At 39.2% G+C, this 11,892-nt stretch overlaps 1 protein-coding gene across 4 annotated transcripts in view; it reads right to left on the bottom strand.

The window, feature by feature from the left end:
* Nucleotides 1-608: 608 nt before the first annotated feature.
* LOC123530091 (sodium- and chloride-dependent glycine transporter 1-like) overlaps nucleotides 609-11,892 on the bottom strand; it is an 89,623-nt gene continuing 78,339 nt past the window's right edge. Inside the window, exons 11-15 of one of the 4 annotated variants that reach the window (XR_008366658.1) lie at nucleotides 9,755-9,854; nucleotides 8,620-8,720; nucleotides 7,993-8,166; nucleotides 6,928-7,173; nucleotides 902-1,028 (exon numbers count right to left, since the gene is read on the bottom strand). Coding sequence is in view for 1 of the 4 variants with exons in the window: in XM_053521035.1 (XP_053377010.1) it covers nucleotides 882-1,028; nucleotides 7,993-8,166; nucleotides 8,620-8,720; nucleotides 9,755-9,854 (522 nt within the window). In the remaining 3 variants the exon portion in view is untranslated. Of the gene's footprint in view, nucleotides 1,029-6,915; nucleotides 7,174-7,992; nucleotides 8,167-8,619; nucleotides 8,721-8,754; nucleotides 8,881-9,754; nucleotides 9,855-11,892 lie in introns of those variants that run through there. The other 3 variants (XR_008366659.1, XM_053521035.1, XR_008366660.1) reach the window with 3 other exon arrangements.

The following is an 11,892-nucleotide window of genomic DNA, read 5'->3' as shown; positions in this document are numbered from 1 at the left end:
TTTGTTTTTTAACAAAGCACGAGCGAGCAAAGAGCGAAGAAATATATATATCGAATATCGGTTAACATTTGACAGCAGAACTTGCTACAAACGGTTCATTCAACTGGGGTGCTTAATATTCTTATATTGTTTCAACAAAAGCTTGTCCGTCAAAATCTAGAGAATGCTTGTATTTCCTATCCCAACCTTCTTTCTTCATTAGATTATATACAGTGTATTCAATGTGATACGTTATAAGGCACACTCGCTGTCTCTCTCACTCTTTTTTTTTTTTTTTTTTTGAGGGACCTCCATGGCCGAGTGGTTACGGTCGATGACATCGAATTTGCCTATCACCGATGTGGGCTCGCGTCTTACTCGGGGCGCTGAATTCCTCATGTGAGGAAGCCATCCAGCTGGCATACGGAAGGTCGATGGTTCTAACCAAGTGACCGCTCGCCGGAGGGGCACATGGGGTCTTTCTCCACTACAAAAGCTTGAAAGTCGCCATATGCATGTTGAATGGTTTTCTTTCATCATATATTATAAACCTGCTATTTCTGTTGCTGTACAACACAAATGTGATGCATGGTTTGAATTCGGAAGAACCATTTACTTTAATGAAAAAGCATTTAGAAGCAGATTTATTAATATATTAATGGATATTCATATATTGTTTGATTATCAATAGTTTTTCTTCTTGTTGACTAAATAAGTACACATTTTAAATCGTATGTTCATCTATTTCTTATTAAATATTTTCGCTATATTTTGTAAGTATCAGACAGTACCAATGGTATTACACACATCATTGCTACGATTCAACACACATGCACGCAGTCTAGAAAACATTCCGAACACTAAACTTTTCAAGTGGAATGTCACTGCTGTCTGGCAAAATTCTACGATTCTTTCAAGCCTAGAATATTACACAGAAATCTTCTCTTGAATCCATATTCGTATCTAAATGGTCGTGTTTGAAAGATGTGCCCGTATTTCTTGTCGTGTGGCTGCCAAACAGCTGATGGCTTTATTAGTTTGGACAATCTCTGAAATAAACAGATAGATGTCAAAAGTGTCTTAAAATGGTCCTCGTAACTGATTAAATAAAACCATAAACCAAAAACACTTGTAATTGCAGTAGTTGTCATGCTTAAGGAAGTGTCATTAGCTTTCTTGTACCCATATTTGGTACATGTCCCTTACAGAAGCAAGCCTCTGTGGCGTACATGCTGCGTATTTGCTGTGTATATGCCGCGAACACAGTAGTACGCCAGAGGAGTACATTTTACATACACCGCATGCCGCGTACATGCCGCGTACTATTTCGACGAGTACACAGCATGTACGCAGGAGGTCACTAGTACACTTCAAGTACGCAGCACAGACTCTGAAAATTTAAGGAGTACACTGCATGTACGCAGGAGGGACTTGTACAAGAAAATAGTACACTGCATGTATACCGCAGATACTTTAAAATTTGTGCAGTACACTTCATATATGCGGGAAAGACTTGTACAGTTTCTTTTGGCATTTATACTTGGTTTTTTTTTTATAAGTTAAAGTCTGAAGTAAACTTCATATACGCGGGAGGGACTTGTTCATTTTCTTTTGGTGTTTATACTTTGAATTTTTTTAGGTAAAATTCTGAAGTACACTTCATGCAGGAAGGATTTGTACATTTTTTTTTTTTTTTTGGAAGCAAGAACTTGATTTCCGAGTAACTTTTATCTTAATAGCATAGAATAGTTCAGATTATTGGTATTCTGAACAATGAAAATTTGCCAAACTATTTGCAATGTTCATTTGTGAAGCTTACATCTTAGTGATTTCTGAGCTGCACCTTGCATGCACCCAGGACCTTCAAACTTCACATGCTGATAGTACTTATTGAGTACACCACCCCTACTGACTCTGGGGTCACCAGGTCAAAGGTCAAGGTCACAGGGGCCAACGTTAACTTTTTGCATGAAGGCACTTTACTCGCGAACCACTGCACCCAGGACCTTCAAACTTCACATGCTGATAGTACTTATTGAATACACCATCCTTACTGACTTTGGGGTCACCAGGTCAAAGGTCAAGGTCACAGGGGCCAACGTTAACTTTTTGCATGAAGGCACTTTACTCGCGAACCACTGCACCCAGGACCTTCAAACTTCACATGCTGATAGTACTTTATGAGTACACCACTCCTACTGACTTTGGGGTCACCAGGTCAAGGTCACAGGGGCCAACGTTAACTTTTTGCATGAAGGCACTTTTTTTGCGAACCACTGCACCTAGGACCTTCAAACTTCACATGCTGATAGTACTTATTGAGTACACCACTCCTACTAACATTGGGGTCACCAGGTCAAAGGTCAAGGTCACAGGGGCCAATGTTAATTTTTTGCATGAAGGCACTTTTTTTGCGAACCACTTCACCCAGAACCTTCAAACTTTACATGCTGATAGTACTTTATGAGTACACCAACCCTACTGACTTTGGGGTCACAAGGTCATGGTCACAGGAGCCAACGTTAACTTTTTAGCCCACCATCATCAGATGGTGGGCTATTAAAATCACTCTGCGTCCGTGGTCCGTCCGTCCGTCATTCCGTCCGTCCGTCCGTTAACAATTTCTCGTTATCGCATCTCCTCAGAAACTACTGGGGGGGATTTTGACCAAACTTTGTCAGAATGATGTATTGGTACCCTAGTTGTGTCCCCCTGAAAATCAGACTGGTTCAACAATTTATGAGTGAGTTATGGCCCTTTGTTTATTTCTATATTTTACATAGATTTATATAGGGAAAAACTTTGAAAACCTTCTTATCCAAAACCACAGAGCCTAGGGCTTTGATATTTGGTATGAAGCATCATCTAGTGGTCCTCTACCAAGATGATTCAAATTATTTCTCTGGGGTCAAATATGGCCCCGCCCTGGGGGTCACATAGTTTATAAAGACTTGTATAGGGAAAAACTTTGAATAACCCCTTGTCCAAAACCACAGGGCCTAGGGCTTTGATATTTTGTATGTGACATCATCTAGTGGTCTTCAACTAAGTTTGTTCATATTATACCCCTAGGGTCAAATATGGCCCCGCCCTGGGGGTCATATGGTTTACATAGACTTACATAAGGAAAAACTTTGAAAATCTTCTTGTCCAAACCACAAAGCCTAAGGCTTTGATACTTGTAATGTAGCATCATCTAGTGGTTCTCTACCAAGTTTGTTCAAATTATCGCCCTAGGGTCAAAAATGGCCCCGCCCCGGGGGTCACATGGTTCATATAGACTTATATAGGGAAAAGCTTTTAAAATGTTCTTGTCAATAACTAAAACATTCAAATTTGGACCACATGTATATTTTTGAGTGGCAAGATGAACCTTGACACGAGTTGACCTTGATTTTGACCTAGTGACCTACTTTCACATTTCTGTAGCTACAGCCTTCAAATTTGGACCACTTGTATATTTTTGAGTGGCAAGATGAACCTTGGCATGAGTTGACCTTGATTTTGACCTAGTGACCTACTTTCACATTTCTGTAGCTACAGCCTTCAAATTTGGACCACATACATAGTTTTGTGCACTGGAAAAAACTTTGACCTTGATTTTGACCTAGTGACCTACTTTCACATTTTTGAAGGTACAGGCGTCAAATTTGGACCATATGCGTAGTTCCGTGTTTCAAAATGAAATTTGACATTGATTTTGCCCTAGTGACCTACTTTCACATTTCTCAAGCTACAGCCTTCAAATTTGGACCACATGCATAGTTTTGTGTGCCGAAAAAAACTTTGACCTTCACATTGACCTAGTGACCTACTTTCACATTTTTAAGGTACAGGCTTCAAATTTGGACCACATGCATAGTTTTGTATTCCGAAATAAAATTTGACCATGATTTTGACCTAGTGACCTACTTTTACATTTCTCAAGCTACAGCCTTCAAATTTGGACCACTTGCATAGTTTTGTGTACCGAAATGAACTTTGACCTTTACATTGACCTAGTGACCTACTTTCACATTTTTAAGGTACAGGCTTCAGATTTGGACCACATGCGTAGTTTTGTATTCTGAAATAAAATTTGACCTTGATTTTGACCTAGTGACCTACTTTTACATTTCTCAAGCTACAGCCTTCAAATTTGGACCACTTGCATAGTTTTGTGTACCGAAATGAACTTTGACCTTTACATTGACCTAGTGACCTACTTTCACATTTTTAAGGTACAGGCTTCAAATTTGGACCACATGCATAGTTTTGTATTCTGAAATAAAACTTTACCTTGATTTTGACCTAGTGACCTACTTTTACATTTCTCAAGCTATAGCCTTCAAATTTGGACCACATGCATAGTTTTGTGTACCGAAATGAACTTTGACCTTTACATTGACCTAGTGACCTACTTTCACATTTTTGAAGGTACAGGCTTCAAATTTGGACCACATGCATAGTTTTGTATTCCGAAATAGAATTTGACCTCGATTTTGACCTAGTGACCTACTTTTACATTTCTCAAGCTACAGCCTTCAAATTTGGACCACTTGCATAGTTTTGTGTACCGAAATGAACTTTGACCTTAAGATTGACCTAGTGACCTACTTTCACATTTCTGTAGCTACAGGCTTCAAATTTAGACCACATGCATATGATTTTGTACTGAAACAAACTCTGACCTTGACATTGACCTGGTGACCTACTTTCACATTTCTCAAGCTACAGCTTTTGAATTTGGACCACATGCACAGTGTTGTGTACGGAAATGAAATTTGACCTTGAGGTAGTCAGTAAGTCTTGAAATTTGGAACACTCAAAAATGGCACATTGGTGGGCGCCAAGATCACTCTGTGATCTCTTGTTGCATGAAGGCACTTTACATGCAAACCACTTTATTCAGGACCTTCAAACTTCACATGCTGATAGTACTTATTGAGCACACCACCCCTACTGACTTTGGGGTCGCCAGGTCAACGGTCAAGGTGCTGCGGGGGGGCATTTGTCACCATTAGTGACAGCTCTTGTTCATTTTGAATTAATCCTGGAGCTTTCTAACTTGGATAATTGAAAAGTCTTATTTGAACTTCGTTGCATTACATTTTGTAATACATGAAATAATTACCAAGATAATGCCTCAACAGCGCCCAAATGAGAAGAATTAATAGCTCTCACTGTTATTTGAATACTCTTAAGCAAAACACCATTCTATCATGTTTTGTAAAGGCTTTAATGCGCATTATGTTAACTCATTAAGGCCTCACCAAATTAAAAAGTTGTTCATCGGATTTGCCGCTCGTATATTTTCAGAACGTTTTTGGCTAATTGCGCTCACCCCACTGGAAAAAATCAATCCAAAAATTTTTGGCGCGCTACTTTTTACGGACATAAAAGTGTATAAATGCTTATATAATTCCAGTCCTAGATTGTTCTCAGATGGATTTTAATCAAAATAAATACATACTACGCACACATCGTCTCACAGGTGCTAGACACATAATCTAATATTTTACTTAATAGGCCTATATATGTATATATATATAGGCCTATCAGTAAAATATTTGATTATGTGTCTAACACCTGTGCATCATCTATAATAAAGCATAACACTTATATTTAGTTGCATTAAAGTTGTTTCCCCTTGATGCAGTTACGCCATTTTCTTCAAATGTTTACCAAATTACATGCTACAAAAATTGATTTATTTCATTGAAAAGTGGATGAAGAAAAGCATACTAATTTATTTGATAACATCAATCTACATTATTTTGGTAAGGGTAAATACTTATTGATGCATGTCACTTATCTTTTTTCTGTTTTTTTTTCTGTCCAAATGATCAGCATTTGCATACGAAAGTTGGTGGGGTAAGGAATTTACATTATCACAGCAGTTTCGCCACAAGAGTACACAGCATGTATGCAGCAGGAGTACACAGCATGTACACCGCAGGACTCGGGCCAGGAGTACACAGCATGTACGCTGCAGGAGTACACAGCATGTACGCCGCAGGAGTACACAGCATGTACGCCGCAGGGGTAGTACACCGCAGGCTCATTTGCATGTGAAAAGTGTATGTGCCGCGTACATGCTGCGTACTATTTCCCGCATACTAAATTCCTCCAGCGTACATCCTGTGTACTATGTAGTCCACAGCATGTACGCAGCAAGTAGTACGCGGCAGAGCTCATTTGCATGTCAAAAGTGTACTACAAACGTACTATCGGTGTATGTGCGGTGTATATCCTGCGTACTATTTAAAGCCCTTGATTTCAGTACACATCATGTACGCATCATATACGCTGTATGTACACAGCAAGAGTACGCAGCAGGCCTTTTTATTCTGTAAGGGGTATTACAGATATTTCACAATGGAATCTGCTTTTTTACAATGAATTGTTAAGCATGTATTTATTCTTTTTTTTAGATTACGCGTGGAACGATACAGGAACGTAGCAGAAAAAAATGTAAAACTAGGTAAACATTTTATGTGTGGAAGCTAGGTTCGCTGATATCAACCACGAAAAAGATATCGACCATCTTTCTATACGCTCGTTTGGAAAACAGGACGTGTTATGTAGTGGCGCGTGCGTTCGCATGTCCGTCCGTCGTAATTTGTGTCCGCAGCATAACTAAAACATATTCAAAGTATAAATTTTAAACTTGGCATATAACCGGTCACCGTGGCCCAGTGGTTAAGGCGTCCGCCTCGAGATCGAGAGGTCGAAGGTTCGAGCCCCATGGGGAGCGTTCGTCCGGGGGATGTTTGTCATGGGCCGGTTCGTGAGCCGCGAGCTAGTTAAATGAATGGTTACCGACTTCTATCCGCCTGGCGCCTTGCATAGTGGTAGGAGTTGGAAGGTAATTGTTACGCACAATAAAGGTGTCTCATAAGCCAAATTGGCTGGCCTTTTCAATAGTGGTGGCACTATAATAAACAAGACCTTTACCTTTACCTTTACCTTTATAAGTAAGGCAATAAGATGCGCAGCACACTAAAGCCGGGTCAGTTGGTTACGGTCACAACTGGAACTCAAACGTCAAAAATCGATCCCTCATATTTTCGTGTTATTATCATAATGTAAAAACCGTTCATGGTATTGACTTGAAGTTGAAAATATAGGTAGGTGGTGAAGACTCGATGTGCAGAGTGTAGCAGCCCACATTTACTATCTCCCTCCATCCCACATTTACCTCACCTACTCCTCCTAACCAAAGAAATAACTGTTGTACATTAGTGTCCCGACACCACCATCACACAAAACCCCTACGATCCTCATAACCCCCAGCATTCGCCATATCCCCAGAAGCCTCCAACATTTACACACCTAACATTTTTTAAAGTTTATTTACTTGTGCACATACTACGCTTACCCCAAGATATTTTGGATTTTGAATGTGGGATATCACTGATTGGTCAAATAATTCTAAGCTATTGCTTTAACTTAGCTTAAATACATGGCTATAGTTATTACGTCCTTTTGATCTTAAACTTCGGTCGTAATTCATAATCTTAACATATCCCAAACATTGCGGAACGATACAAATTTCACACGTTTTCCTCGAACTTTATCCTAGTATTAAATCCATATAATATCTCTATGAATCTTCAAGGTTTTGCTGTATGTAGCATTGTCTGGGGCATGTGCTGTCAAAACTCTTATAGCGTCTTATTAAAAGATCGGCCATTAAACGCAAGTCTCTAACTTGTAGTCCTACATCACTGTAATATCTAGAATTATGCCATGATGCCAACTCAGCTGCATTATGCTAACACCGGACAGACCAGTTCTAAGTGCCTGACAGCTAACACCGGACTGACCAGTCCTAGATGCCTGACAGCTAACACCGGACTGACCAGTCCTAGATGCCTGATAGCTACAAATGCCATTTTTATAAAGTCTTTAATATTTGTAATGTAGTCCAGTCCTATGAATGACTTGTAATTAATTCCGACTTGACCAAAATCCGCTATCGTGGCAACCGTTGAATTTTGTCATATTTTGTTACCTTTTAATTTTACTTACTTGTCTAATCGACCCTTTAGTCCGAAGTATTTGGTATCCTGCTGTCAAAATAACTGCAGACATTGGTCCAAACGCAAATAGGTTCCCAATAACAAGTGCATAATACGGGTATTTGTATCCGCCTTCATCGATGTTCGGAGCGGAGTAAGAGCTTACTGTAGTCATCAGTATACCCTGTAGCAGAAACCAGTATCATCTACTTACTGACCAGTACTCTAAATATAAATGCCTGAAAACAGTCGGTTTTATGCAGAGAACTACGAGTACGTTATTTTTCTGGTACATGACTCCTTTTCCTTGAAGTTCTGCTATATGACCGGTTTACTTTTGTGAAAAGTCAAGCATTTAAAAATAAACTGAAAATTAATTTCTGACGCCCAGTATTTAAACGTCTCGGATATTGGGTAATAGTTTTGACTATTGGCCGGCAAACCATTCAGTAAGTGTATGCATGTTTCCAAGCTCGCAGAACAAGGTCGCTTCTTTTAACTTAGTGGGTCAAAGATTGGGTTATATAGTGAAAAAAAGATTTTTCATGTGTAACTGTTGGAATATAGATCATACATATTAGGCAAGGTTTGTAGCGAAACAACAACGCTCAATATTGGAAAACTATTTATACATTACCCCAATAAAGAGCGGAATAACAAAGACCCATATTATTCTAAGAAGTAGTGAAGGACGACTGCCGCGCATCATTTCTATATCTGAACAGAATCTGTTGGCACCTACAGAATAAAAATAGCAGATAAAGTAACTTACTGTTATAATACTATCTATGCATGTATCAACCATGACACACTGTTACTTTTTCTTTAATATTGTACATCATCATCAGTTTAATTTGACTGACCACACACAGGCACTACTGTATCCGTCAGAGTATTACTGTCTCCATATTTAAAATAAAGTAATAATGATAATGATAAATATATTTTTGAAAAGTAAAGTTTATCAATATTGAAATATAATTTCGCAAATAAAAACTAATTTCTTTTAAATTTGAATTGTCTAATAATACAAATGATTGTATATTACCTGACAGTGCCAAATATGCAATTTTTTTGGTATTTGGTACTTGGTTATTACTTTGAGCTCCAAATAAAGTGCCCGTACACCTTGCGAAGAAACAAGGCGTTTATATACCGACTTCGTTGATGGAAATGAAAATATTCTATCATCTATCTAACCTAACATTTTGTAAATAGCAAAACTAAACATGACACTTTAACAATTTAAATGGTTCTCTTCTAATTTTTCACAAAGGTTTCGTAGGGGTGCAATTTCGGTTTATTTTTTCTACGATGAATAATTACAGCAGTGGTCTTGAAGACACTTCGTTTCCTAGATCGATCAGCCCGCAGACCGTATTCAGCTCTCTCTCTCTCTCTCTCTCTCTCTCTGTAAAATGATATCTGTTGGTATTTGAACAAGTTTTTATTATATTTATTAAACTTACCTATCACTTTTAGATATACTTTGCGAAACGTAGCTTTAAACTGTAAACATAAACGCTTTGTCTGACATTTCACTCAGAGTTGCACAATCAGCAGAGTGAAAAAATAGACACTCTCGTCCGGTCAGACAGAGTGTTGCATAAATCTTTCATTTTGATAAATTATCTATATTGCGTTATCAAGTAATCTGATTTGCAAACTTGAGTCACGTGGCATGGATTAGTCTAGGTCACGAATTCGTTCTTGGACGGCGTTCGCCGAGAAAAAAAAAACAGTTGTGTACATCTTATATTTAGCTCTGTTACCGTAAATCCAAGATATGACGAAACACTCCATGAAACATATAAACACCAGATTAAAGGAAGCCATATACCAATCCACCAGGATGAATATGTAAAATCCAGCCTGCAACAAAACGTCATTTGTCAAATGAGCCGCCACATGAGAAAACAAACAATGTGCATTTGCGACCAGCATGGATCCAGACCAGCCTGCGCATCCGCGCAGTCTGGTCAGGATCCATATTGTTTGCTTTCAAAGCCTATTGCAATTAGAGCAACCGTTAGCGAACAGCATGGATCCTGCCCAGACTGCGTGGATGCGCAGGCTGGTCTGGATCCATGCTGGTCGCAAATGCACTATGTTGGTTTTCGCATGGCGCGGTTAAAATGTCAAATGTCACTACGAAATCCCATTTAAAAACGACAAAGAATTTCAAAAATTCATAAAAACGCGATATTTTAAATTTTAGTTTACACAAGGCAGTCTGAAAGACAGCTAAATCCCCCGCCACTGCTATAGATAGTGAGAGGGTAAACTTTTGATTTTAGCTGTGACCTTGACCTTGAACTGACATGGCTGACTCATGAATTCTGCACAACGTCTTGATGAGGTGATCATTTGACCAAAGTATCATGAAAATCCTTCAAGGGGTTTAGGAGATACAGAGCTGAAACCTTTGACCTTCAGTTGTGACCTTGACCTTGAGTTGACATGGCTGACTCATGAGTTCTTGATGAGGTGATCATTTGACCCAAGTTTGATGAAAATCCTTCAAGGGGTTAAGGAGATACAGAGTGGACACCAAATGGAAGGCTCAAACCTTTGACCCTTAGTTGTGACCTTGACCTTGAGCTGGCATGGTTGACTCATAATTTCTGCATATCTTTCTGATGAGGTAATCATTTGACCCAAGTTTTATAAAATTCCTTCAAGGGGTTTAGGAGATATAGAGCGGACACGAAATGGAAGGCTCAAACATTTGACCTTCAGTTGTGACCTGGACCTTGAGCCGACATGGCTGACTCATAAGTTCTTCACATCGCCTTGATGAGGTGATCGTTTGACCCAAGTTTGATGAAAATCCTTCAAGGGGTTTAGGAGATATAGAGCGGACACAAAATGGAAGGCTCAACCATTTGACCCTAAGTTGTGACCTTGACCTTGAGTCGGCATGACTGACCCATGGGTTCTGCACATCGTCTTGATGAGGTGATCATTTGACCCAAGTTTTATAAAATTTCTTCAAGGGGTTTAAGAGATATAGAGCGGACACAAAATGGAAGGCTCAAACATTTGACCTTGAGTTGTGACCTTGACCTTGAGCCTGCATGGCTGACTTGTGGGTTCTGCACATCGTCTTGATGAGGTAATCATTTGACCCAAGTTTTATAAAATTCCTTCCAGGGGTTTAGGAGATATAGAGCGGACACAAAATGGAAGGCTCAAACATTTGACCTTGAGTTGTGACCTTGACCTTGAACCGACAAGGCTGACTCATAGGTTCTGCACATCGTCTTGATGAGCTGATCATTTGACCCAAGTTTCATGAAAGTCCCTAGGGGTTTAGGAGATATGGACCGGACACGATTTTGTTACGGACGGAAGGACGGACGGACGGAAAGACGGACGGAAGGACGGACGCAGACCATTCCTATAATCCCTCCGCCACAGCGGGGGATTAAAAATGGCGTGCATCTAATAGGATTCCAAACGATCATATTGTTTTAGCAGTTCAAAGAATTTTAAAAAGTGACGAATCTTTTACAAACAGCATGGTCTTCAGCAGACCGACGGAGAGCGGAACTGTCGTGTATAATATCATAATATAAAAAAGTAAAACAGCTGTTACTTTCTTAGAGTATTGAATTTCATGTATAGCTTTAACGTTTCCAATGTGCGTCTTTCACTAAAGTATTTTTTTTTACATTAACATAACTACGTAGGCTGCAGAACTATATTCACAATTAAAAGTCATGTAGAACAGTCCTGTTTTTGTGGTTGTACACATTTATACAAAATGCCTACATGTATTAGATGTGTGTAGGTAAAACCTATCAAACTGTACCCTTACAGAATAAAAAGGCCTGCTGCGTACTCTTGCTGTGTACATACAGCGTATATGATGCGTACATGATGTGTACTGAAATCAAGGGCTTTAAAT

Source organism: Mercenaria mercenaria, chromosome 13 (genome assembly GCF_021730395.1).
Source record: "Mercenaria mercenaria strain notata chromosome 13, MADL_Memer_1, whole genome shotgun sequence".
NCBI lineage: Eukaryota > Metazoa > Mollusca > Bivalvia > Venerida > Veneridae > Mercenaria > Mercenaria mercenaria.
The sequence above is the reverse complement of the archived record's forward strand: the minus strand, read 5'-3'. Positions and strand labels throughout refer to the sequence as shown.